General features: G+C 35.9%; 1 protein-coding gene across 1 annotated transcript in view; it reads left to right on the top strand.

Annotated features, from left to right (window-relative positions):
- The window catches only part of LOC110032522, a gene marked incomplete in the record, with an annotated part of 67,817 nt that overhangs the window by 602 nt on the left and 40,863 nt on the right, over positions 1 to 26,352 (top strand). The window contains 7 exon segments of the mRNA XM_020736181.1: positions 7 to 72; positions 7,577 to 8,039; positions 8,147 to 8,185; positions 16,215 to 16,336; positions 16,532 to 16,678; positions 16,821 to 16,910; positions 17,035 to 17,159. Coding sequence (XP_020591840.1) covers positions 7 to 72; positions 7,577 to 8,039; positions 8,147 to 8,185; positions 16,215 to 16,336; positions 16,532 to 16,678; positions 16,821 to 16,910; positions 17,035 to 17,159 — 1,052 coding nt within the window.

The following is a 26,352-nucleotide window of genomic DNA, read 5'->3' as shown; positions in this document are numbered from 1 at the left end:
GTGTTCCCCGCCACTGTGGAAGCGGCAGCCCGGCACTCTACTGAAATCTGGGATTCGTTTTCTCCTGATTTGGTAGACTCCCCCGTTTGGATTTAATGAATTGAAATAGAGTAAATATCGGAATTTGTTGCCAAAGTCCTTAGTTCTTATCTTATCATATGTGTTTGATGCTCATAAAAAAGATATAAAAAGAGAAAATGAAAATGAAAAGATGGAGTAATTGAAATGAAGCTTATTTTGTCTGCTTTATTTGGTCCAGGAGAAATTGAGAAATCATATATTCTTTTCCTTTTTGTGTCATTAAGAAATTAAGGGTCTTGTATTATTAATTATGCTAGATTCAAAGAGGGAATGCTTGATTATTTTTATTTTAGATTATCTCTAGCTACCATAAAACTCAATTACTTGTCATATCAATTCATTCCACATTTGATGGCTATGATTAGTTTCAAACAATGGATCCTATATCCTATCCCTATAAATTGAATTGGATGGTCAGGATTGGTAATTAGAGATGATCCCCTACATTAAAATAATGCTTGAATCTGGTTCAGAATTAGTCATTTGAGTCATCAAAAAGATCAACTTATTGATGTTGCCCGAAAATTAATGAACTCACTGTAACTTTAATTTGGATAAAGTTGTCCAATCAACCCTACCTAAGCTATGTGATCTTTACTCATAGGATTTGTGAGATATCAATGAGTTGATGATGGGTACTTACAAATTCTATGGCTTCTTCACCTTGAATTGTATGGTACCAAGTGAATTGATATCTTAGTTTTTACGTGCTTTGTTTACGAACATTGGACTAAATTCTTTGTTAAATTTGCCATGCTTTGTATTGTCTCATCTTATAGGCATTTTATTGAGGCTGAGATTGTAGTCATCTTGTTACCTTTGAAGCCACTATATTTGTACTATCAATGGCTAACATCTACATGTTCACCTTATATCATGGATAGATCAATGAAATTTAATTTTCTGTTGAACTATGAAAATAATGAGAGTCCTAAGAATTTATAGGTGTTTGAGGATTTTCTTTTTGAACTGAAGGAGGATTGACCAAATATTTTCCTAGTTCTGTTGGATTACATTAGGGATCGGCTTTAAGCCCATATCTTTTTGCATAAGTTATGGATTGTCTTACTGGAAATTTACAGGAGGATGTACCTTGGTGTATGTTTTTTGCTGATGATATCCTTCTCGTGGATAAGACGAGAGAAAAAGCCCAGGAAAAACTTGAATTATGGAGGTCTACTTTGGAGTCTAAAGGCCTTCATTTGAGTAGAACTAAAACTGAATACATTGAATGTAATTTTAGTAGTAGTTCCTCTAGTGACGGAAGTGTAACTTTGGGTGATCAAATTATTAAAATATGTGAACGATTTAGATATCTCGGGTCTGTTGTTCAAAGTGATGGTGATATAGATTGGGATATTAATAGTCGAATTCAAGTTGGTTGGTTGAAGTGGAGGAATGTTTCGTGTCTTTTGTGTAATAGAAAAGTACCGCTTAGACTAAAAGAAAAATTTTATACGATGGTGGTGAGATCTGCAATGCTCTATGGCACTGAATGTTGGTCCTTAGAAGAGAAGCATAATACTAAGTTAAGTGTTGCCGAGATGAGAATGATTAGAGAATGATTAGGTGTGAGTGGCTTTACACTTAGAGACAAAATGCGAAATGAATATATCTGTGATAGAGTTGGTGTAGCTCCTATGACTGACAAAATTAGAGAAAGTCATCTTAGATGGTTTGGTCACATTAAGCATCGACCATCTGCTGATCCGATTAGGAGAGTAGATGTTTTAGATTCTACTTATGTTAAGAAAGGAAGAGCTAGACCTAGGAAAGACTTGGGCTTACTGTATAAAAAATGTCTTAATTTATTAGAACTAAATGAAAAATATGGCACAATGGAGAAAAAGGATTCATGTAGCCGACCCCACGTAGTGGGATTAAGGCTTTGTTGTTGTTGTTACTTACTTTGCAACTTTCTAAGTCTGCATTATAAAATCCTGGAAGCTCAAATGGGTGTTCAGTCTCTGCGAACTTCATTTTGCTTATATATAATTTTTTTTTAATTTTCATTAGACAAGATTCCTTAATCTTCTTGAAATCTACCATACAAGCCTATAATGAACATGATATCATGTTTACTAGTTGTCAAATATAATTAAGAATCTATTTTACTTTTAAATATTTTCGATTCTAGGAATTTCTCTTTTTCATATTTATCCAATTGTGCAGAAGGACTCACTGGGTTGCCTATTTGTCTGTGACATCAAGAATCTTTTGTTACAGCAATTGTAATATCATCTTTCTATATTTTTGTGAAAATCTTATGACTGTCAATTCTTTTGATATAAACTGTGATGTATCTCATTCATTTGCCAAAACATAAATTTATTATAAGAGAGTCCAGTCTTATATACCACGCCATAGGGGCTTGTTTTAACTTATAAAGCATTCCTTTTAATTTTAATACACAATTCATATGAATATAAACTATGATTCGAGGCATTTTTTCTATACACACATCTTTTTCAATGACTGTGATAAATCTGTAGATAATAACTCTGCTGGTTCATTAATGGAAATGTGTTTTCTAGATCTAAATGATATTATAATCTAATTTCTTAATTGAAATGCAACATATAGATGCTCATTTAAAATTGTTTAATTTTGATATTCTACCAAGTCAGTTCTTTCTAATTTTATTAACATATGTGGATTTTAAATATTTAAGTTGGTTAGCAAATAAATTATGTGAAGTTTTTACTAAACTAACTTGACAATTTATTTTCATTAAACATTATGACACGGAAGCATTTCCCGTTTTTGGATGAAGCAGGACATGAGATTTCCCGTAACTATATGTGGCGCCCAGGTCGTGCGTGCGCGACAGAGCTAGATTGAGCGAGTTCTCTTCCAATTACTTTCTAATATTTAGCACATCTCCTTTTATTCTTTTTCCCTTTTTGGTCATTTCTTATATATGTGTGTATTAATGTTTAGATTTTTTGGTTTTGGTGTATTTTCTAATGGGACAGCCGACAACGTCTTATATTTTACTTTGAGGGTTGTATTTGAGATACAGGTGGTGTCTTGGCTGTATCTCACGCCCGAGGTGGTGGCTTTCATCCGCTACCCTTCTCTGCATTCTTCACTTCACTGTAGCTGCACCCTTCCTGCTGCAGTCACTCTGAAGTAGACCTCTTAGCTGTTTTCCTTGCATTCGCCTCCCAACAGCGAACTGCTTGCCATCTTGGTTGTCTTCTCGCTCAGCCATCCCAGCACCTCCTCCAGCCTTTCCAACTGTCCTCTCTTGACGTCGTGGCACCGTAAATCCCTACATTGCTGTCCAGTTCTATTCCAGCCACCTAAACCACATCCTTGCAGCCTAGCTGATTTTCCTGTCTTCCAGAACAACCCATAGCCGTGTTCTCATCGGACAATCCACCTACTCTTACTACTGCCTCTCCAAACCCCCTAATGGCCAGAACTACCACTTGAGATGCACATTGACCATGTCACGTGTCGTATGATTTTTATTTTCTATTTTAATGCGTTATGTGTCGTGTTTCTTGTGTTGGTTGTAATCTCCCATTTGCTTTTTAGTTATATTATTTTGCTTTTTCGTTGTTGTTTGGGTTAACTTCGACATCATTTGGCATTAGAGCCAGCCTACCATTAATCATATTCTAAGGTTTCCATCTTCCACCAATGCCCGACCCTATCTACACAACCCTTCACTTTGTTGTTTTTTCACCCAAAAATTTTTAGAGAGAATAATTCTCTTTTACTGATCAAGGAAGAGCTGAAGAAATAAACAGTGACCCAAGCAGTGTTGAAAATTTCTGAGAGGATTCTTAATTTCTAGTTGACAAAGAAGAGACAACAGTGATTCTAGCTGACACCATGAGAGTGATTCCAGTTGAATTAGCAGTAGTTTTATAAGAGAGTAAGTTCAAGGTATAGGGCGTTCATGCAGGGTATGGGATTATGGTGTCTCGAACTACCTTTTTGCAGGCGTTGATAGGAGCATCAATATGACTGACATTGGATGTCCAAAAGGGTTATGAGTTTAAGGATGCAACACTAGACACAAGTCAACCTCAAATAAGAGGATTTCATAATTTTTAAAATACATAAACTATTTTTTGAGTTGGCCCTACTGAGGGAGATCTAACATTTCAGTGATGAGAAGCATTAGAGCTACTTATGAAAGACTATGTGGAGTCATTTGGATATTAAAATCAGTTCAATAATGTACACATTGATAGATGATCAGACATGACAGATGAATCGCAGTGTTGGAAATCACCTTAAAATTTTTGTGAGAAAGAACATCCTACAATGAGATTCAGGTCCCACAAGAGAAGAGGAGATCTTTTCCAAGTGGTTGCTATTGGGAGTTGCCTAGCCTACCATTGGTTGTGCCAAAAGATAATATATATTAATTTTATCAGGATGTACTTTGGAATGTAAACACCAATATAATTGAATTACTTGAAGATTATAACATCTTTGCCACCTTCAACGTGGCCTACTGAACGCTATACTACAAGAAGATAGAAGCTCTGACTGGCGATGAATAAGGTCGAAGCTCCCACAACTCTGTGAGGCTGACCCAAGAACATCTCTCACTTCTGGATGAAGAGGAACACAAAATTTCTCACAACTAGAAGCGACACTTGGGTCGTGTGTGCATGATAGATTCGGATTGTGTTCTTTTCAATTTTTAGCACATTTCCTTTTATCCTTCTTTTCTACCTCTTTCCTATACATGCGATAGAGTTTAGATTCTCAGTTTTGATATGTTTTCTGTCGTGACAGCCGTCGGCCTCTCGGATTTCCCTTTGATGGCTACATTTGAGGGATGAGTGGTGCTCCGATTCTATCTCGCACTCAAGATGATGATTATCTTCTGCTACCCTTTCACCACATCTTCCCTTCGCCATCGCCGCTGCCTTCCTACTGCAGCCATCCAAAAACAACCCTCTTGGTTGTTCTCTCTGCAATTTTCCCGCCATCTAAGCAGCCAGCTGCCTGCCATCCTAGTTGTCTCCCTGCTCAGCCATCCAAACAACTCCCTCCAGCTTTTACATCCGTCTTGCCTCGCTACCGCAGCCCTGTAAATCCCTCACCATGCTGCCCATTGCCGTTCCAGCCACTTCAACTGCGTCCCTGCTATTCCTGCCTCACGAACTGCCCCTAGCTGCTGTTCTTCGCTGTCCAATCCACCTATCTCCTTGCTATTGCCTCTCGAAGCCTCCTAGCATCGACCACCACCACCCGAGATCTACCTTTGCCTTGTGGCATGAATCGTTTGTGATTATTATTTCTTATTTCTGCATGTCGTGTGTCATATTTTCTGTTTTAGTATATTGGTTGTAATCTGCTATTTGTTTTTTTGTAATAATGTTTTACTTTTCCATTGTTGTTTGGGTTAAGTCCGATGTCACATTGTCATAAAATGAATTGAACGTCATATCTTTTATTACATAGCTAGCAGATGCTAATCTGATTATGTTGTAATCCATTTGCTGATAGAACCATTTCAATAATGGTGGAGTATTTACCGATTGTATTAGCTCCAATGATTTTTTCTGTTTTGTATTATCACTTTAGGATACATAATCACCATTCTTTGAACTGAACTTACCTACACCAATAGTCGTATGAAGCATACCCACACAAGATATCTCCGGGTTTGTTTCGGAACTTAATGCTAGAGGAATGGTAAATAATTTTTGAAGACCGATTTCAATGCCTATGCATATGTAAGCTTTGGAATCCAAGTAAACTGAGGCGATCTCCTAGTGTTTCTAATTTTACAATCTCTAAAAAAGTCATATAATTTACCCTGAAATACGCATGATATGCATTTCATCCTAGTATTTGCATGTGTTCTATGCTGGAGTGGGTGGTGTGTTTTATTTCTACCATTATTTCTAGAGTGTGCACACATACATGTACACACACATATATGTACACACGTCTGTGTCGGTGTGTGTGTGTGTGTGTCTGTGTGTGTCTGTCTGTCTGACATGTCTATTCCAGGAGGAAGAAGAAGAATGTAGACCGACTCCAACTCAGGAACATATTGGATGATACATTGGTTACTACTGACAATGACAATCATCTTACCAACTTATTAGCTTGCTCCTTCCCTAAAATTAGAGACAGAGGAAAGACAAAATCGAGTCGCTCTCTAGCCACCTGATACTATGTATTCAGCACTGTTAGGCTTTTTATTTTAGTATCTAATGTATTTTCTGTTTTTTTCTAGTTTTGAAACCTTTTATGGTTTTTGTGTGGACAATATGTTATGTTTGGGACCTCCCACACATTGTATTTGTATCTTTTTTTCTTTTTAATATATTAGCCTTTTTTGGGCTTTCAATATATATATATATATATATATATATATATATATATATATTGTGTTTACTTTTATAGAGAGAATATTTTATGTATATAAACCATGCATTGTACATCCTTGAGGCTGATTGATATTTTCAAATGGATGACGAAGGATATGAGTTTGATAAGCCGGGCTTAGCATTAGCTCATTGAGTCGAACTCAATATCGACTTGCCTACCGAGTTTGATGGGGATAGCTTACTAGCTATACTTAAGATAGACAGACTCACTTTGTTGGGCTTTGGGGTGTCTACCTTCTATTATAAGGTGGGCTCTGATGCCTGTCTCAGGAAAGTGTCCACTATGGCTCTAGGATGACTTTATCTTAATCCATACCTCTCTTCATCGGCAATCTTGTCCAGCTAGTCACTTAGGACCATAGGCGCACACCGATCCATCAAGATATTTGGCGGTTTCTCAAACAAGTCAGCTGCCTTGTTTGAGTTCACCTCAAGCAACAAGCCATCTATATTTCTTAGTTTTTTTTTTCACGTGTTGCTCATTCTGTAGCTTTCTCTATATTGCTTAACACCTTAGATACCCAACTTGTAAATAGTAGATCCATGTGAGAGCCAAGGGTTTCTCTTTTTGCTCTTTTTCCCACTGTTATGTCAGCTTTCTAAGCATATTGTAGCGGATTTACTTTCTTTGGCCGTATATTTTCTGGCTATTCTCATTTCATTTGAAACACTTAGTTTTGGGCATAACTCACGAGCAGTATGATTCAACATACATATTTTAATTCCCTTGGTATGAATTATGCCTAACCATTCTCTAAAGATGTAGTTCTAATATAAATAATGTTTCTTTTGTGTTTAGTTCCTCCAACTCATGCACGAGCTTAGGGCCCATACTATTTAATACTATTTAATGTGTCCGACTTTTGCCCCTTAAGTCTTCAAATCTGAGTCAAAGTACTCCACTGAGGAACTATTTCGGATCTTTTTAGAGGTGCCGAGAGACTTAGTCTAACACATTTCTAAGCTGGAATTAAATGACCAATACAAATAGTTCAAGATAATTTTAACCTTTTTTTCATGGGCTTTGTATTATTCATAGATCAATTCAATTTAGCTTTTCAATTGGCTAGAAACTTAAGAGAATTTTATGCTTGTCCTTGAATTTGATGCTTTTTTTGTGTCAGAAAGAACGTTGCAGGGGTCTCCTTTTTTACAATGAGCTGTTGCAGACTTTCTACCTGTTCAAGATATGTGACTATAAGAGCGCCACACAACATATTAACAGACTGGACGCTGCCATGAAGGATGATCAGAAACAATTATCCCGTGTTAAGGAGCTTTTTGGGGAGCTTAATACTGTGAATCAGAGCCTTTCACAGCTGAACTTGCAAGGGAAATCAAATACGGCTTTGAGGGAGAAGCAGGGCATGTTACATGACAAGTTGAGAGAAGCCACTGGACTTGATGAGGATATGTGGGGCTTTGAGGACAAAATTCTCTTGGGACCTCCTCCATTGGATGGGGAATGGCTGCCTAGGAAAGCGGTGTATGCCCTGGTGGATCTTGTGGTTGTCATGCAGGGACGTCCCAAGGGAGTGTTTAAGGATTGTGGGAAAAGAATTCATTCAGGAATGAAATTGATTTGTGGTGAGCTTGCTTTTCTCTTATATTGATTAAGCTGCATTAAGTCATCTTCAGAATTTCTTTAATAGCACCATTTGTTTGCTAAAGCTTAGTAATTCTATGTTGTGCAGAGGAGCTACAAAAATTTGGCATTGGTGATAACCAGAGAGGTGACTATTCTAGGCCATCGATCTTATTATATTTATGCATTCTTCTGTTTACAATTTTGCATGATACCCAACGATCTTTTCTGTTTTAGTAGTTCCTTAGAAACTTTTGTTGCGATTACAATTTTGAAAATGAACTATTTTTTTGATGGGTAACAATAATGCATTCCATTTTATGGGTCGCTTCACTAAGAAGTGTTACCCGCTCATGCTATAATGACATTTCTCTTTATTTATGCTTCTGCACAGAGCTGTTAGCATGACCAAGCCAACAATTGAGGCATGCAAAATTGATGCAGACTGTACTGCTCAGCTGCCAGATTGTAGAATCCCACAACCCGATCACGGGAAGCCCGCAACACCGTGGTTACGGCAATTCCACGAGTGCGGGAATAGCGGCAAAAACACTTTTTATTTTATTTATGTTACTTTTAACAATTTCCCTCTTTTTTGCTTCTTTCCTTATTTGTTCTTTCCTTTTTTTTAGTTTCTAATTAGATATTTTTTATGATGGGAGTTTTATATATACTGTATTAGGGTTTTGGATTTGTAGTTTTTTGATTTATTGAATTGAGAAGTGATTTATCTAATTTTGCTATCCCGAATACTGTATCCTTTCTTTTTGTAAGTGGTGTGTCTGTATCTTGCTTAGGAATATGTGATCGAACTCCTTTGCTACTCGTTTATCGCCATTTCGCCATCTGATCTGCTGTTTTCAGCCCTGCCGCCATCCAATTTTCTGTTAGCTGTTGTTTCCAACAGGAAATCACTGTTTTCTCGTCTTCAACTCGCAGGACAGTCACCGATCGACGCCAAACTACTATCCAACAATAGATTTATCTCCAATATCCTGTCCAAATGCCGTTGAATTCGCATTTAGCTTTTCCTTGCCATTTCATAACCACATCACCGCTAAACCTCTTTCTAATACCTTCTAGGAGCCTTAGAACGGTATCATTTGATATTAGAGCTCGACAAGTTATAAATCTTTATGGTTTTGTTAGATCGAAATTTCAGATAACTTAGCCTAACACCCTCACCAATATTTTTTTTCATAAATTATCCTTATCTCAATTTTTAACCCCAACCCAAACACTTTAAAAATCAATTTTCCTCCTTAAAAATTCCCCTTGGCCTCTATTCCTAAAATCTAAACCCCAGACCAACCATTATTTTCAATCCTACATCCGTCGAAAATGTGATCAGGAGAAAATGACGTAATGATGCCAAGGAGAAACTTTTGGTGAGGTGTCCAAGAACTAATTATGGAAGATGCGTAATTATGGAAGATGCGTAATTGTGGAAGATGCGTAACTGGAAATCCTCCAAATACAACAAAGGCTTACCGCCTTTGAGATGTCACAATCCGATGAGATTATCCTTACATACAATAGGGACTCATCAAATTGAGAGGATGACATGAATTACTTCCACTAGGCAATTTTTAGTGACGAAAAACCACTACTTTTATGGTTCGACATGAAATATTAGAGAAACCATGATATTGGAGTGAAAATGGATTTATTAGATTTTGACGGTTGCATGAATTTAGAATAGTTTATCGAGTTAACTCCAAACAGTGAAGCGAATTTTTGAATACAAGGTTATTTCTCAGGACGAGTTAAATTGACAACCATCAATTTGAGGAAAAATGCTTCATCGTGATGGAGTGTATTCGAAAACGAAAAGGAAAGAATAAGATCACTGCCTGGTCCAATATTTAAAGGGCGATGCAACATAAATATATTCCCTTACATTATCAACATGACATGTTTATAAAGCTCCACAATCTGCACTAGACATGCTGATGTGGAATACACAACCAACTTTTACCAACTTATGCTGAAATGTGAGTTAGTGGAAGCAGAGGAACACAACCATTTAGAGAAAGATCACAAAACATTCAAGACTGGTTTTTAAGGTTTTATGAACTAGAATGCTATATGCTCACCCAAAGAAGTGACACTTCTCGACACCCAGGATATGATTTTTGGGCCACATTGTATCTGGGGTTGTTATTCAGATTGATCCCACGAAGGTTGAAGCAATTTTGAGTTGGACACCCCTAGTCATTTGCCGAGCAGAGACAATTTCTGGGGTTAACATCATTTTATAAGAGGTTCTTCAGAAGCTTCAGCACCAGAGATGTTGAAAGGTGAGAGGTTCTAGTGAACTGAGGTAGCCCAATCTAGTTTTGACACTTCGATTAGTACCAGCTTTATCGAATTTCAGTCAGAACTGAGGTAGCCCAATCTAGTTTTGACACTTCGATCAAGAAGGTGATAGGCAATAGTACCAGCTTTATCGAATTTCAGTCAATTGTTCAAGGTGGAGTGCGACACATCCAATATGGGGATTAGGGTATTGTTGAGTCAAAGAGGACATCCCATAGTTTTCTCAAGTGAAAAGTTGAATGAGGCCAGGAGAATGTATTCGTCGTACGACTTGGAATTTTTTGCCATTGTGAGAGCTATTAATCACTGGAACCACTACGTGTTGGCGAGCGAGTTCACATTATTCACAGATCTCAAAGCCCTGAGATTCTTGAACAGTCAGAGCAAGCTGAAGGGCAGACACCCATTCCTTGGGTGGAATTGTTGGTGTCATTCCACTTCTTGCTCAAACATAAGGCTGGAAGCCAGAATCTAGGAACTGATGCATTGAGTCGTTGTCACTTGCTAATCACCTCCATGCAAACTCAAGTTGTGGGATTTAAGGTAGTGAATAAGTTGTACGACACAAATGAGAATTTTAGGGAAATTTGGGTACAATGTTAGGAGAGGCCCACAAAACCATACAGTAGATATGATGGTCATCTCTTTCACCAGAGCAAGTTGTGTGTTCCCAGATGTTTAGGAAGGTAAGCCATCATTTTGGATAGTCGCAACGTGGGACTAGCCGATCATTTTGGCATAGACAAGACCTTCACACTAGTGAAGGAACACTTTCTTTAGCCTCGAACGACAAGCGATGTAGAGCAGTACGCCCCAGTGCAGAGTTTACCTCCTAACCAAGAAATGAGGACAAAACATAGGGCTATATATGCCATTACCGGTACCAGAGGCCTCTTGGGTAGATATAACAATATGAACTTCATGGTGAGATTCCCGAGGACGCAGCAGAACAAAGATTCAATGATGGTAGTGGTTGACCGATTCTTGAAGATGACTCATTGTGTTGTGTCACCGAGCGCTGAACACATCTCATGCCACTGATTTGTACTTTGGGAATATCGTGGGGCTGCATGGGATTCTCAAGACCATTAAATCTGATAAGGACGTCAAGTTCTGAGTCACTTCTGGAGAACCCTATGAGGAAAGCATGGTACTAAGCTTCAATTCAGCTCGTTAGCCCACCCACAAGCTGATGTTCAGATGAAAGTGGTGAACAGGAGTTGAAGGAACCTTCTAATGTGCTTCATAGGAAAGAAAGCCATGCAGTGGGACTTGATTCTTGCCTAGACCAAGTTTGCTTACAACAGGTCCGTGAGTCAAACTACAGGGTATGCTCACTTGCAAATTGTGTATGGACACAGTCCACTCACTCCACTTGAGCTAGTACCTCTTCCTATGTTAGCGGTTAGTACGGATGCTGGGGCGGCCAGGGCATGAGAGATTCAGAGGCTAGGCAAGGAGGTTGAGAAATAGATCATTATGCAGAATAACAAGTACTAAACACCACAACAACAACAACAACAACAAGCCTTAATCTCACTAAGTGGGGTTTGCTACATGAATCCTTTTTCTCCATTTCATCCTATTGAATGCCATATTTTTATTTAATTCTAATAAATTAAGATAATTTATTATACAATATGCCCATGTCTTTCTTGGTCTACTCCTTTATAGTTCTATCAGTACCTTTTCTTAACATAGTCGAATCTAAAACATCTACTCTTATAACCGGATCATCAGATGATAGACGTTTAATGTGATCAAACCATCTAAGACGTCTCTCTCTGATTTTGTCCGCCACTAGAGCAACACCAACAGCTACACCAACCCCATCACGAATATATTCATTTCGCAATTTGTCTCTAAATGTAAATCCACTCATCCACCTAAGCATTCTCATCTCAGTAACACTGACAACACTTAATTTTATGCTTCTCTTTTAAAGGCAACATTCTACGCCTTAGAGCATTGCAGGTCTCACCACCGTCTTATAAAATTTTCCTAAATTTTCCTTTCAGTCTAAGCATCTATCACACAATTGGCCTGAAGCATTCCTCCATGTCAACCAACCAACTTGAATTCTACTAATAATATTCCCATCTACATCACCATCACTTTGAACAATAAACCTGAGATATCTAAAACGTTCACACCTTTTAATAATTTGATCAACCATTGTTATAACTCTGTCACTAGAGCTACTAATACTAAAATTACATTTACGAATGCCTTTAGACTCCAAAGCAGATCTTCATAATTCAAGTATTTTCTGAAATCTTTCTCTAGTCTTATTCACAAAAAAGGATATCATCATCGAAAAGTATACACCAAGGTACATCCTCCTATAACTGTCCTGTAAGAGCATCCATAAAAAAAGATATTGGCTTAAAGCCGATCCATGATGTAATCCAACTGAAATAGGAAAATATTTGGTCAATCCTCCTTTGTTAGAGCACAAGTAACAACTCTAGTATATATATTTTTAATGACTTGAATTTAAGTCATATCAACATCTTTCCTCTCTAGAACTCTCCAAAGGATATCTCTCAGAACCTTATTGTAAGCTTTTTTAAATCAATAAAAATCATATGTAGACCCTCCTTATTCTTTTGTACTTTTCTATCAAATCTCTCAATAAATGTATAGCTTCCATCGTAGACCTGCAGGGCATAAATCCAAATTGATTATGAGAAATTTTTGTAATACGTCTTAACCCATGTTCAATTACCCTCTCTCGTAATTTTAAAGTATGACACATCAACTTAATTCATCTATAATTTGCATGCTCTTATGTAATCAACTTAATTCATCTATAATTTGCACGCTCTTATGTAACCTCTACCAAAATACTCTTTCTCCACTCTCCAGACATCATTTTAGTTTTTAAAATAATATTAAAGAGTTTAGTTAGCCAAGAAACTTCAAAATCTCCTAAATATTTCTACGTTCAATTAGGATATCATCCGGTCCAACAAACTTTCCATCTGTGATTTTTTTTAAAGCTTCAACAACTTTTTTACTAATGCGAAGATAAAAATGAAACATTTTGTTATTATTAAAGATTTTAAGATCACTATGGTCGATCGTATTTTCTGAAACATTATTGAAAAATTTAACAAAATAACTCACCAATCTATGTTGAATATCTTTTTCTAAGAAATGCACTTTTTGACTTTCATCTTTAATATACTTAAGTTAAATCTTTACTTTTCTTTTCTCTTTGTTTGGCTAGTTTATACATATATTTTTCATCCTTTTTATCATCTAATCTTGTAGAATTTTAGCTTCACAAATTGTTCTTTTAAACTCCATGTGGGTCATTTTATATTTTTCCCAATTCTCTAAGCTTTTACATTTAAATCAATTTTTATAACATAACTTCTTATATTTTTTATTTTTTTGCACATTATTATTCCGCCACCAACTATTTTTATTTATAGATTCTTTTTCTTTTGATTCTCTAAGTACATATTTTGCCACTTAGTTTTATTTGTTACTTTATCACACATAAATTTGCTTCTTCATGAACATCCCAAATCTTGAAATTTTAAAGTTTACTCATAAAAATACTTTAAACATCTAACTTCTTTACCCATATCCGTTCATAATATGAGAACATTTGCTTATTTAATACTATACCTGGGCGCCGTTGTAGCGACCATTGCACTTTTTTCACTGTATTCAGGCGATACAACGCGTCGCTTCCAGGGAACATCCTAGCATTTACATAATGATCAAGATGATTCATGTCATGATTTTTTGATATGGCTGTCGATTACCTAACACAACTCTCCACTTTTCGCAACCCACTAATTTTCCTAAGTACCAAATGCAAGCCAATAAAATTAGGAAGCTAATTTTCTTGGAGGGAGATGTAGTGTGGATTAGACTGAAGAAGGAGAGATTTCCCAAGAGATTGCTCGGGAAACTCAAGCCTGGAGTAGACAGACCTTTTCAGATCCTCATGAATCTGAATGAAAATGCCTATAGGATCGTCTTGCTAGGGAATTACAACATTTCAGCTACGTTCAATATGAAAACAGAAGCTTCGATGAATGAATTCAATGCTCCCCCAACCTCGGGAGATTGATGCGGGCGTGGAAGCATAGGACTAGCACGTCGACTCTTTCGACAAACCTTGGACTGATTTTGAGAGGGAGGGAGGGGGGGGGGTGGGTTGACTGGTCCCCCTAGGTTCAGAAAGTGTCGCCCCTAAGGAGTGGGCCACTTTTTAGTTGCCTAATAGTATTTATATGTTGTTTTGTGTGTTTTAGAGTTATTGTATGTTTTTGTTTCTTTTGAGAAAGCTTGGCTTCTATAGATTTTTCCTCTGAGAGTTGTAAGCAAGAAAGGGAAGATGTTCTAATTGTAACTCATCCGAAGATGGTGTATATCTTCCGTCACTTTCCCCACAACTTATCACATTGCTCTTCTCCTCCAGCCTGCGGCCCTTTTCCTTCCTTTTGCTGGCTGCATACTTTATTGCTTGCACTAGACCGACTTGCTTCTAGGACTCCTCTGCTGTCCTTCGGGCAGCCTCCCGCCCGAACCTTCACCTTACCATCAGTTGACATGCCTTGCCTTGTGCAGCCACCACCTCCCCACCACTGTCATGCTCTTCCCTGCCCCCTATCCGCAACCACCTACTTCTCCCTTCAGTCCACTACAAACCAGCCACCAGCCCTGCTGCTTTTCTGTACTCTATCCCTTCATAACATCAACCCACAACCAACCCTCCACCAATCACCGCCGTCATGGTACCGCTCTAGTTGGGATAGTCGTGTCCTTGCTGTTGTTGTTGTTGCTTGCCTTTCAGTGTGTCATCCGGTATCACTTTTATTGGATTTGGAGTTTTCTGATTTGATGAATTGTGAAAAGTTTTCTCTGAATTTTGCTCTTTGGAGTGCCGCATCACTTTCTTTTGCATGTGTTTGTATCATGCTTAGGAACAGGTGGTGGGCCCCTCTTGTGGCCCACATATCGCCATAGCAAAGTCCGACCTACTGTTTTGAACTGGGCAGCCATCCAACTCACTGTTCTCTGCTGTTTCCAGCAGGAAATCACTGTCTTCCTGCCTACGGGACAGCTCGTGGGACAGCTGCCGATCGACGCTAAACTGCTGTCAAACAACAGATTTATCTCCACAAACCCTTTCAAACCTTGCCGAACTCGCATTACCTTTGCCTTGCCGTTCAACAACCACATCCCCACTAACTCTCATTCAAAATACTTTTTTGGAGCCCTAGAACTGTAGCAAGATATTCTCCCGTACATTTGAGACAAGGGCACAGGCTGTTGCCTTTGTTAGAATATCTTTTAGTAGAAAATAGGATGGGATAGTTGGACAGTAATTGTTCAGAAACAAGAAATTACCAAATTAACTTATGGAGCCTCAGTAGGGTGGCTTGAAGATTCTTATTTAAGTTTTTTTTTCTTATATCGGATGAACTATCCTTCAGTATGAACAAGCAACCTGGAGATTTTCAGGACTATGGACTATGACATATGAAAGAAATATGAGTTGCACCAACCAGTGGTAGAAACTTGAAATCCTAGGCATCATTTTCTTCTCCAAATGTATCACATTGCTACAAATTATTTCTTTAAAGTAATAGGCTCAAAAGGATGAACAAAGATGATCAGGTTCCAAGTATGTTATGTAGTGTCATTTTCAAGATTTGGTATGGACTTTAATTATGTTCGTTCCTTTAATGGCATTGTCCCATGTTTATGTCAGAACTCGTTGCTTTGCACATTAAATTAGATATGTTATCTCTCCTCTACTTTGATGTTATTTTGTTAGTTTTTTGGTTTCATTTACTAATCGTTTTTTTGAAATAAATTACCTTATTGAATAGAGATGGATATTCAACACTCAGATATATGGATAGCTGGTCAATTTTTATTGCTCCTTATGCAATTTCTTGAGAATAAAGTTGCGCTGGAGCTTACTAGGTCTGACTATATTGAAGCTCAAGAGGTAAAAAAAATGGGAAGGTTTACCTGCCATATGTAGCTTTACTATATGATGTTTTTGGGGTGAATTGGATTTCCTTAATATGGATATTATATCCATTCCAGAATTCCATCGATATTCATTTTATTTCTTGCCATCTTCGGGCCATAGTATCTGCAGTATTTTAATTCCCAAACTCCATTGTCTTTCTTTCATCAGACGATAGTGCAGATGAGAAATTGGTTTATTCGTTTCCCAACCATACTGCAAGCATGCGAGTCCATTATTGAAATGCTAAGAGGACAGTATGCTCATTCAGTTGGTTGTTTCCATGAGGCTGCCTTTCATTTCTTGGAGGCTACAAAGGTTTGTATTGTTTTAATGAATATGACAGCCTATCAAAGCTGCCACCTTCCTTTTCATAATGAATTTTTGTGATATATTTCATGTTCTTCTTTGACGTATGCATATATTGTGATGTAATTGATAATATGTTTATTTTTGCCAGCTCACTGAGAGCAAGTCGATGCAATCTATGTGCCAAATTTATGCAGCTGTTTCTTTTATCTGTATTGGTGATGCAGAATCTTCTTCGCAGGTGGGGCTGACTGAGCCAAGCTAGCAACTGACGTTGGGTTCCTTTTAAGTAAACTACTTATGTGTGATTGATTTATTTACTGAAGCAATTTAGTCACCTTGAAACTTTTTTTTCCAATTTTCAGGCATTAGATTTGGTAGGACCAATTTACAAAACCATGGATTCATTTGTTGGTGTACGAGAGAAAACTTGCATTGTGTTTGCTTATGGTCTTCTATTGATGAGGCAGCATAATCTACAAGAAGCTAGGTAAGCTGCTTTTGATATTCTTAGCGTGTTTGTTCTTTCTAGTTAAGAGATTATGATTTTGATTTTTTTTTTAGGAAAATCTTGAGATTTAAAAAAATTGTTTAGGAAAGTATTTGATTGAAAAGTTTTATTTATGATGTCTTTTTAATTTGGATGTTTTTCTCCTTTTTTTCTTCTTCTTGTTCTTCTTTTTTGTTTATTTATATGATTATGTTTAATCAATAATTAATACATTATAGAGAATTTTTCTCTGTATCATGATTTTAAAAGAACGGGAAACCTCTTTCTTAGCCTTTTGCTTCCACTGCCTCGTTTTTGCCTTTCACTGAATCTTCTTCTTTGTTAATTCCCATTCTTAATGTAGCTCATGTCACATCCTAACTGGCTCCTTTTAGGGCAACTGTGGTGCAATAGAGACGGACAACTCAATTAGACTAAATTCTCACTAACAGTCGTCTTGACTTACACAATTTAGACTCAATGGATAATGAATTAGTCCAACTCAATCATTGCAAACATTCATGATTCATTTCAATTTATAATTGATTCACATTCACATATATTTAGAAGCGTGAAAATCATATCACCAAAGCGCACACACACACACTCATATATATATATATATATATTCTAAATCCAAAAAATTAAAGTATGTATCCAAAAGTCTGTATAATATCCAAAATTATTTAATGCAAAAGCTGTACACGTCACAACTTCTTACTCGTTTTGGTGCTCCTTACTCTTAACTGAAAGTCAATAACTTAGAGTGAGTTATAAGCTCAGTAAGATAATTGATGTTAGAAAAAGATTTTATAGACAAACATACTTTATTCATTTCAAGCTGATCACACACTCATAAATAACACGTCTGATCATTAGTAACTCATATCCAGGATAGTAGAACATATTACAACATACTTTATTCATGTAAAACATCTAAATGATGACATGAAATGCAATAAAAAATGTCAGCTGTATAAATATGTGTTTCATCCATTCATGTACAATCATAGACATATTAATAAGAGTTTTATAGTCAATTGTTGTAATTATAAAAATATCACTTTTAATTATGTGTTATGACCACTTACATATTATTTCATGTCATTGGATCATCGTTCAGCTCGAAGGTTAATTAACTATTCCAACATAGCAGTTATCATTAATCTTCTGATACAAATGATTACCTATTATCTGCCCTTACCTAATACTTGTAGTTCTTGGATTTTGTCTTCGTCTGAGCACCAAGAGTCAGGAATCCCATCGTTCCCAATCATTCGTACTTGCTACTATTCACTAATAGCCTTCCAAACATAACAATGGTGATAATCCTGAAATCATAATTCCTGTAACATTCGCTATATGAAAATCATAAATCATATGATAGGAATACCTGCAAGCGAAGATTTTATAAACATGCACACAATAATAATACAATAAGGAAAAATCATAATTACCGTCTATTTCAGTTCAAGCTGACATTTATGTAACATGTGCAGGAATTCAATAATATGTAGAAATTTTTAATGTAATTATAGGAAAAAAAATCTATAGAATCACATAAAAAGGTATTATTCTAACTTTAACACAAGATTATTTCACCTAAAACGACGTAACAACCTTTCTATGAGTTTCCTCAAGCTCGTTGCATAGTGTAAATCACATGGAGTCATAATCCCTTTAAAATGTCATAAAATTCATAGTTGAGATATTAATTTATGTAATAATTGAAAGTAATAATAATAATAGTAATAATAAAAGAAATAAAAAATGAATTTTATTGGATCTGTGTTCGTTTGAACCAATCATTGTCTCGATCGGGTTCTTCAAATATCAATTTTTTTTTTTGAATCGGAGGGAAGATAAATCAAAGGCGTGAATAAGAGATGAAGGCAAGGCGAGGGAGAATAGTGACAGAGAAGGAAGAAGACTTATGTGTATAACCCTAGTGGCGACAATGTTAAGATTGAGGGTAGCAATTGGCTTTGAGGTGTGGAAGCAGGAAGGAAGGAAAACATGTTTATTGGCATTGGAGTTGACCCTGATGGTTTTGTCGCATGCAGGAGAAGGCATCGAAGCCAAAGAAGGAAGCATCGTGCACGTCCTATGCAGGTGTGAGCAGAAGAAAGGGAGGAAGGTAGCTTGTGTGTTGTAGAAGGAGAGAGAAGAAAATTCGACTTGCAAGAATCAATTTGATAGGATGATAATTCGAGCAAAAGAAGTGGGAGGAACCTGTTGAATGACTCTACATGTGGGTGAGAAGTCGTTCCCTGCAGAGTTCTCTATGTGCAAGACGGGAGCATCGAGCGACTTCTCATGTGGGAGAAGGGAGCGTCATGCACGATCAAACTGAAGGAGAAGGAGTTCGTGCGGGAGACCAAGCCTTGACTTGGGAAATTTTTTATGCATGGAAAGCTAAATCGAAAGTTTATGATTTAAGGGTTTATGATTTTAGTTAATATACATTTTTAATGAAATAAAATAATATTAATTCATAAATTCACAATCATAACTAATTTTTTTTATTTAAAGTTAAGCTTCATACTATAGAGATAATTTTGAACTGTAGAATATAATAAATCAACTTAGAAAAAAAATCATGATAATTATATTGTGACAAACTACAAAATATTAATTTACTAATATAATTTATTTAAGATTAATTAGTTAGTATTAGGGGAATCAAATTTATAATAAAATTATCTTATTTTATATGATCAAATAGGGGAATTTCAATTGAAGGAGTTACAACCTAAGAAATAAGGGTGAAAAATGCGAGGTGAGTAGTTGTGCTTTTAAATCGAAATAGTATTTAGTTTCTTCTAAATCTGATACATTATAGTTGGATATATTTTATATTACAAGACTAAAATCAAAATGATTTATTTGCTCTTTTAGTTCATTCAATCATTAAATTGTATGTACTGATATCTGTAAATATACATCTATTTTATATTCAATGTATTATATTATTTTCACCATGATATAAAAATATAATGAGATATTCTGATTGATTGTGCATGTTTGACCATAATGGAGTTCATCTCTTTATGGTACTAGCAAGGAAGCACTAAAGTAACCATGCATGTAAATGAAAACGTTTATTGGCATTGATTTTTTTTGGCACAATTTTAAATGATGCTCTTGTGAAGGTTGTACAAATATAAAATGATATGGACATATTATTGATATGATAAAATGAATTGAATGTTATGAACTATTATGAATGATCATATCTGAAAAAGTAAACTGTCTAATGTTTTTATATAGATTTATATTATTTTGACTGTCATGCATATTATTTCATTTTTGTTATAATAATAATTTAAGAGCACGAGCATTCACTAGCTTCTTAGCTCACTGTTGTTTTAAACTAATTTTTTCATATTTAATTAATTCTTTAAAGATTAGCAATATACAATGGAATATTTATAGAAGATATGGATAACTCGACCTATGATAAATTTATAACTGCTTAAATTTAATCTTTTATGTAGCGACTTTCATTTGTTAAATGTAGTTATAGAAAATAAATATAAAAAAATTAATTTCCACCGCCGACCATTTTTACCTGCCTTGATTAATTCCAAGTCTCAGGCCGTGCATGATAATTTGACCTCAATTACATTTAACTTGCTAATATTCACCTTAAAAGGGCTTCCCAACATGAATCTTCCTTTAGGAATACTTCTTTTCCTCTCTTTCTTCCCTCTTTTCTTCTTTTCTTCCCCAACTATTCATTGATTTCCTGCTAACCATTTCATTGGAAGTCTAATAATCCAAGTTTGTAACTTCCGACACTATTCTTCGTTCTGCTACAATGACAATGAATGAAAAAATGCTTCAATTTGTGGCAATTGTCAAAAAGGAATCATAGGGAAGGAAATTAATGTTCCAAATAGCATGAAAGTGCTTGCTTTTACCAATTTGGTCGTGGAGCCCCAAATTCACCGCTCTTGGCTCTCTGCTGGTCACACTCATGCTGTTGTTCGCACGAATCGACTTGACCTTCATGTGTAGGATGGTTTGGGAGAGAAGAAAGGAAGAATGCAACATTTAACGTGGATTCTATTTAATTCCAATTACTCAATCCATTTCTCATAAAAATTGTGTTCTCAGTATATCTAAATCTATTTGAACACATATGAATCTTTCTGTCTCATTTTTTATTCTTATTCCTATGTAGCTTCTTTTTTCAGACCAGTGCTTTCATTTTATTTTGCATAAGACATTTATTTGTTTCTTAACTTTTTAACATCTGTTTCTAAAATTTTCTCAGGCTCTTCAAAATATTTAAAATTTTTCTGTACTTTTATATCTTCAATTTATGTACTTCTCAATAGCCCTATGACGAGTTTTCTCAAGCTCGCCAAATCTAAACCACCTAAAATCATAATCTCTTTAAATATTCATAAAATTCATAGCTGAAATTTTAATTTAACCCCAATTACATTTTACTTTCTAATATTTACCTCTAAAGGGCTTCCATGCATTAATTCTCCTTTAAAAATTCTTCTATTCTCTCTTTCTTCCATTTTTCCTTCCCTTCTTCACCTGCTCTTTGCTAATTTCCCGCTAACAATCCCACTGGAAGTCCAAAAATTGAACTTGGTAACCTCCAACACTATTCCGCCGCTTGCTACAGTGAAGAGAAATAAATAAGTCCTTCAATTTGTGGCAAATGACAAAAAAAAAACCACAGTGAAGCAAAAGAATGTTTCAAATAGCATGAAAATGATGTTCCCTTTTACCGATTTCGTTCGGGAGCCTCAAATTGACGCCTGTGGCTCCCTGTGGGTTGCGCTCTTGCTATCATTCTCGTGAACCGAGCAGACCTTCGCGTGCAAGAAGGTTTGGGAGAGGTGAAATTAATGGATGCAACCTTTAACTTGGATTCCATTTAATCACAATTGTTTGATCCATCAGACTGTCGCATGTACAGTTAGTTGCAGAGAAACTCTGCTGGCTACAGTAACGCGAGGTTAGGAGATTAATTAAAGGTTTAATTAAGTTTTATTAATCTTTTGTTTCATATTTTGATATCTTTCAATACATATACAACTTATACATGATGTTATATATCAAATCGATCGATTCGGCATGTAGAATATAATAAATTTGCTTTGGTTGGATTTTAGGGAGTGCAAAAATTACAATATATTTTGAAGTTGCCAAAAAATTTATCTGATTTGTCCAAAATTGGGTATTACACTCATACATGCTTAGTGTCGGTGTTTGCTTGCACTAGATCCAATATTCTTTTGAGCTTGTTGGAAATCCATTGACACAGAACGCTCTCTTTCACGCAAGAAGTGAGACTCCCGCATTTCCGTGGTTAAATCACGATCATGGGAATCGGAATAGGCACCACTGACCTTTAATTATGCATTTTTTTCTTGTTTGATTTCTTTCTTGTTTTTCTATTTTCGATTAGGTTATTTTCTTTTGGGGAACATTTATATATTTTGTATTTGGCTGTTTGACATCATTAGCTTGGATATTTTGTGTTTTGGAGAGTATAATATCTGATTTATGCTTTAAAGAGTGTTGTATCTTCTTCCTTTTACAAGTGGTGTGTCTGTATCTTGTTTAGGAACAAGTGGTGGAACAACCTCGCCGTCTGAATGTTGCCATTTCTGAGCTCATCTTGTTGTTTCCAGTCCGGACAGCCGCCGACATTGTTGTTGTCTGCTGTTTACAGGAGGAAGACTGCTGTGTCCCACTGTCGGCTTACTTACCGCTGCCATTCAGTCCAGAATTCAACTGACATCTCTCCTTCTGCTCCTATCATCCATCCCCCAACATTCCTTACCCTTTTACATGTCCGCAAACACCTTCTAGGCATCGCAGAATGGTATCGTCCATGCTCGCTAACTTGTTCGTCCTCACTATCTTACTCGCTTCAAATGCTGTGCTGTCATCCGCACAATTGCTGCTTGCATCTATGCATTCGTTTGCACGCGTGTTACCCTTTTTTGCACAATTGCTAGCTTTTTCCATTTCATCCTGCCGTCCCTCACATTGATCTAAGATTGATCAAATGATTTTCATATTCTTTATATTGTGTTCACTGATGGATTCTCATACTACTCTCCTGGAGATGAACAATTTATACTATAGTTACTACCATCAGACTCAATTTTACCAACTATTTATTGTGGCCTTGGGTTTTTTTACCTTATCATAGGATTTCGAAAGAAACTTGGTCATTTTGATTCTCTACCTTCCAAGTGGATGGACGCAGTTAAGTACTCCAAATGAGAAGTTTCTGACCATGCGGTTCTCACATAATACTGTTGTACTGTTGAATCAATTATTGTTTCTACCATCATATTTCAACTGATGGCCAAAGGGGTGTAAAATTTCTCCCTTTTACTTACCTTTTTGATGATATCTCTAGGTATTTACTATAATTTATTTGCCCGACAATAGGATGAAAAGATTTTTATGAGTACCACGACACTTTGAAATGTAAATTGGATTTACTTATGCACAATTGTCTCTTTTTGATTGATCAGACTAGGTAAAAATAGAATGAGGAGTTTCTCTCTACCAAGTATTTTGTGTTTTTCATCCATCTCTAGAATCTTTTGAAACTCAATTCATGGCTAATGCTGTTGTTCTAAATATCACTACTGTTTTATGGGTTCTCCGGCTCTCAGAGTTATTGCTTCACATTCTTCAAATGGCGATCACATTTCCCTTGCTATCAAACTTGTTGGGGAATTTATGCTAATCATGGATGAGGTGAGTCGTGTTGCTGACCATGGTTCTGGTCACAACACTTTTCCACTTTTTCAGCAATGATAAAGAATTAATAACTCGTTTGACTGCTGTTTGGAAAAAAAAAATTGCTGTTCTCCAGCTATTCAACTTGTCTCCATTTTTTGTTGATTCTGTAGTTACTCATTCTTGTCCAATCTCTTCTCCAAAAAAAAATAAAAAAATATTGACTACTTGAACATTATTATTTACCAACTTTATCTTCTCATGCTATTTGTACCTTTGATTCGGCTGCAGTTTCTCATTCTAGTAATCTTTGGTTTTAGATTTTTTTTTTGCTTTCTCCCTTATGTAGTATGACTGCCACTAACCAAGACATCTCTTTCATCTATTATTTTTTCTATGGGTTCTCCAAATATTGTCACTGACAATAGATTATCCATCCTTTCTCAATTTTGATTGTAGATAATATTTTATTAGTTCACCAGTTTCTCCTATGGATTTTGTCTATACATTGCCTCACCGAAAATCATAATTATGCAACCTTTAATCCTTCTTATTGTGTCTTTAGGATTAATACTAGAAGATGATCAGTAGATACTTTGATGTTTGGGGGCTTTTATATTATAAATGACTATAACCCATGTTTGCTATTTCACCGTAATAGTGACATTATCGTCCAGGACACCCTTCTCTATATGATATCGCTCATGTTACGTCTGTTTCAATTTTGAATTTGGAGTTGGTTAATATGATAAACATCACCAAGACTTATTTCCTATGTCTGGTGCAGTTGTTGAAAATGCTCATTCAAATATTCTTGGATCAGGTCCCATGTGCACTCATGTTGATTTTCATATGTTGAACTGTCAGTAAAAATTTCTATATTTTTTAAAAATTTTATCAAAGACGTTCAATTCTCCACTTAAATTAAACCCGTGTATCAATGATATATGACCATGCAATCTTGATTTTGCTCTTTTTATGTTGAAAATGGCATTATACATGAATTTTCATAACCTTATACATCACAACAAAAACTTGTAGCCAGACAGGGCTGATATATCTTAGATGTTGCTTTACCTTACTATATTACATGCATGTTCCATGCCAATTTTGTGAAGATACCGTTCTCACAACTTGTTACTTGATCAATTTTGTCGTCCATCATTATTGGCGGTGTACTTTCAATATTCCATTGATATACAACTATCTTTCTTCCTTTGCATGCTGACTATATGGATTTGTCATCGCCACCTCAAGAAGCATTTTATCTTTATCTTCCTGCTTTATACCCTGCCCCTCTTCTCCTAGTGTACCACTGTCACCTGTTGTTTTAGTGCCCGCTCCTCTCTATAGGTTTTGGCCTGTTTTTTTAAAGCGCCAGCTTCCATGTCATCCAATATTGTTATGCACCGACCTGCATCCGAGTCCTTTGATCCACATCTCTCAATTGCTTTATGTGAAGGTGTACACCATGTCATCTAAAATCCACTATTCTTTGATAATTTCTCTCTTTTTTTCTTTTGTCGCTTTGTCTGTGTTTACTTCATGTATTCTCTAGACTTATGAAGAAATTCTGCTCGATTACATGACTGGAAGCAAGCATTGGATATTGAAATGAATAATCTTCTTGAGCTTCAAAATTGGATCTTGTTACACTCTCTTTTGGTGTCAAACCCTTTCATGTCTTCGGGTCTTCACTATTAAGTTCCATCCAAATAGGTTTATTAATAATTGCATCGCCTGATTGTTGGTCAAGAGGATTATGCACAAGTTCATGACATTGACTACTTTGGAATTTTCTTCTGGCTTGCTGTTTTAACTCTATTTGCCCTATCCATTTTGTTGCCATTAATCAATTTTTAACCTTGCTTCACATGGATGCCAAAAAGACTTTTCTTTGTATGGATCTATCCAAAGCTATTAATTTGAAACAAAGCCCCCTATGTTTGGTTTGACGAACTACAATATGCTACTCTTATTGACCTTTGGATTAGCATGGTTGATCCTTTTATCTTTATTGGTATTCTTCCTTTAGCACAAAAATATTTGTTTTGTATGTTGATCATTTTTTTTTATTTGAAATAATCCTTTCAAAATTAATGAGATAACTTTCTTGCAAATGATTGAGAAGAAACACAAATACTATGCTATTATAGATCAAAAGTTAGAGTACTCACTTCGATTTCACCATGAAATGATCCTTTTAAAAATTTTCAATTGTCTCTTTCACAATATCAATTTTCTCACCTGGTAATATTTCATGATATTCTAACATTAATACGTAGAAATTAATAAGTTAATTGATTAGAAATGATTACCAAATAAATATTAAATTTATCTCCTTATCTTTTCTTCTTTTGCACGATCCTTTCTCGATCTTATTGGTGCTTGAATTCAATTTATTGTCCACAATAAATTATTGAAATTAATTCATAAAGTTAATAGACATTTTAATTAAAATAAT

This window comes from Phalaenopsis equestris, unplaced genomic scaffold, assembly GCF_001263595.1.
Source record: "Phalaenopsis equestris unplaced genomic scaffold, ASM126359v1 Scaffold000960, whole genome shotgun sequence".
NCBI classification, from domain to species: domain Eukaryota; kingdom Viridiplantae; phylum Streptophyta; class Magnoliopsida; order Asparagales; family Orchidaceae; genus Phalaenopsis; species Phalaenopsis equestris.
The sequence above is the reverse complement of the archived record's forward strand: the minus strand, read 5'-3'. Positions and strand labels throughout refer to the sequence as shown.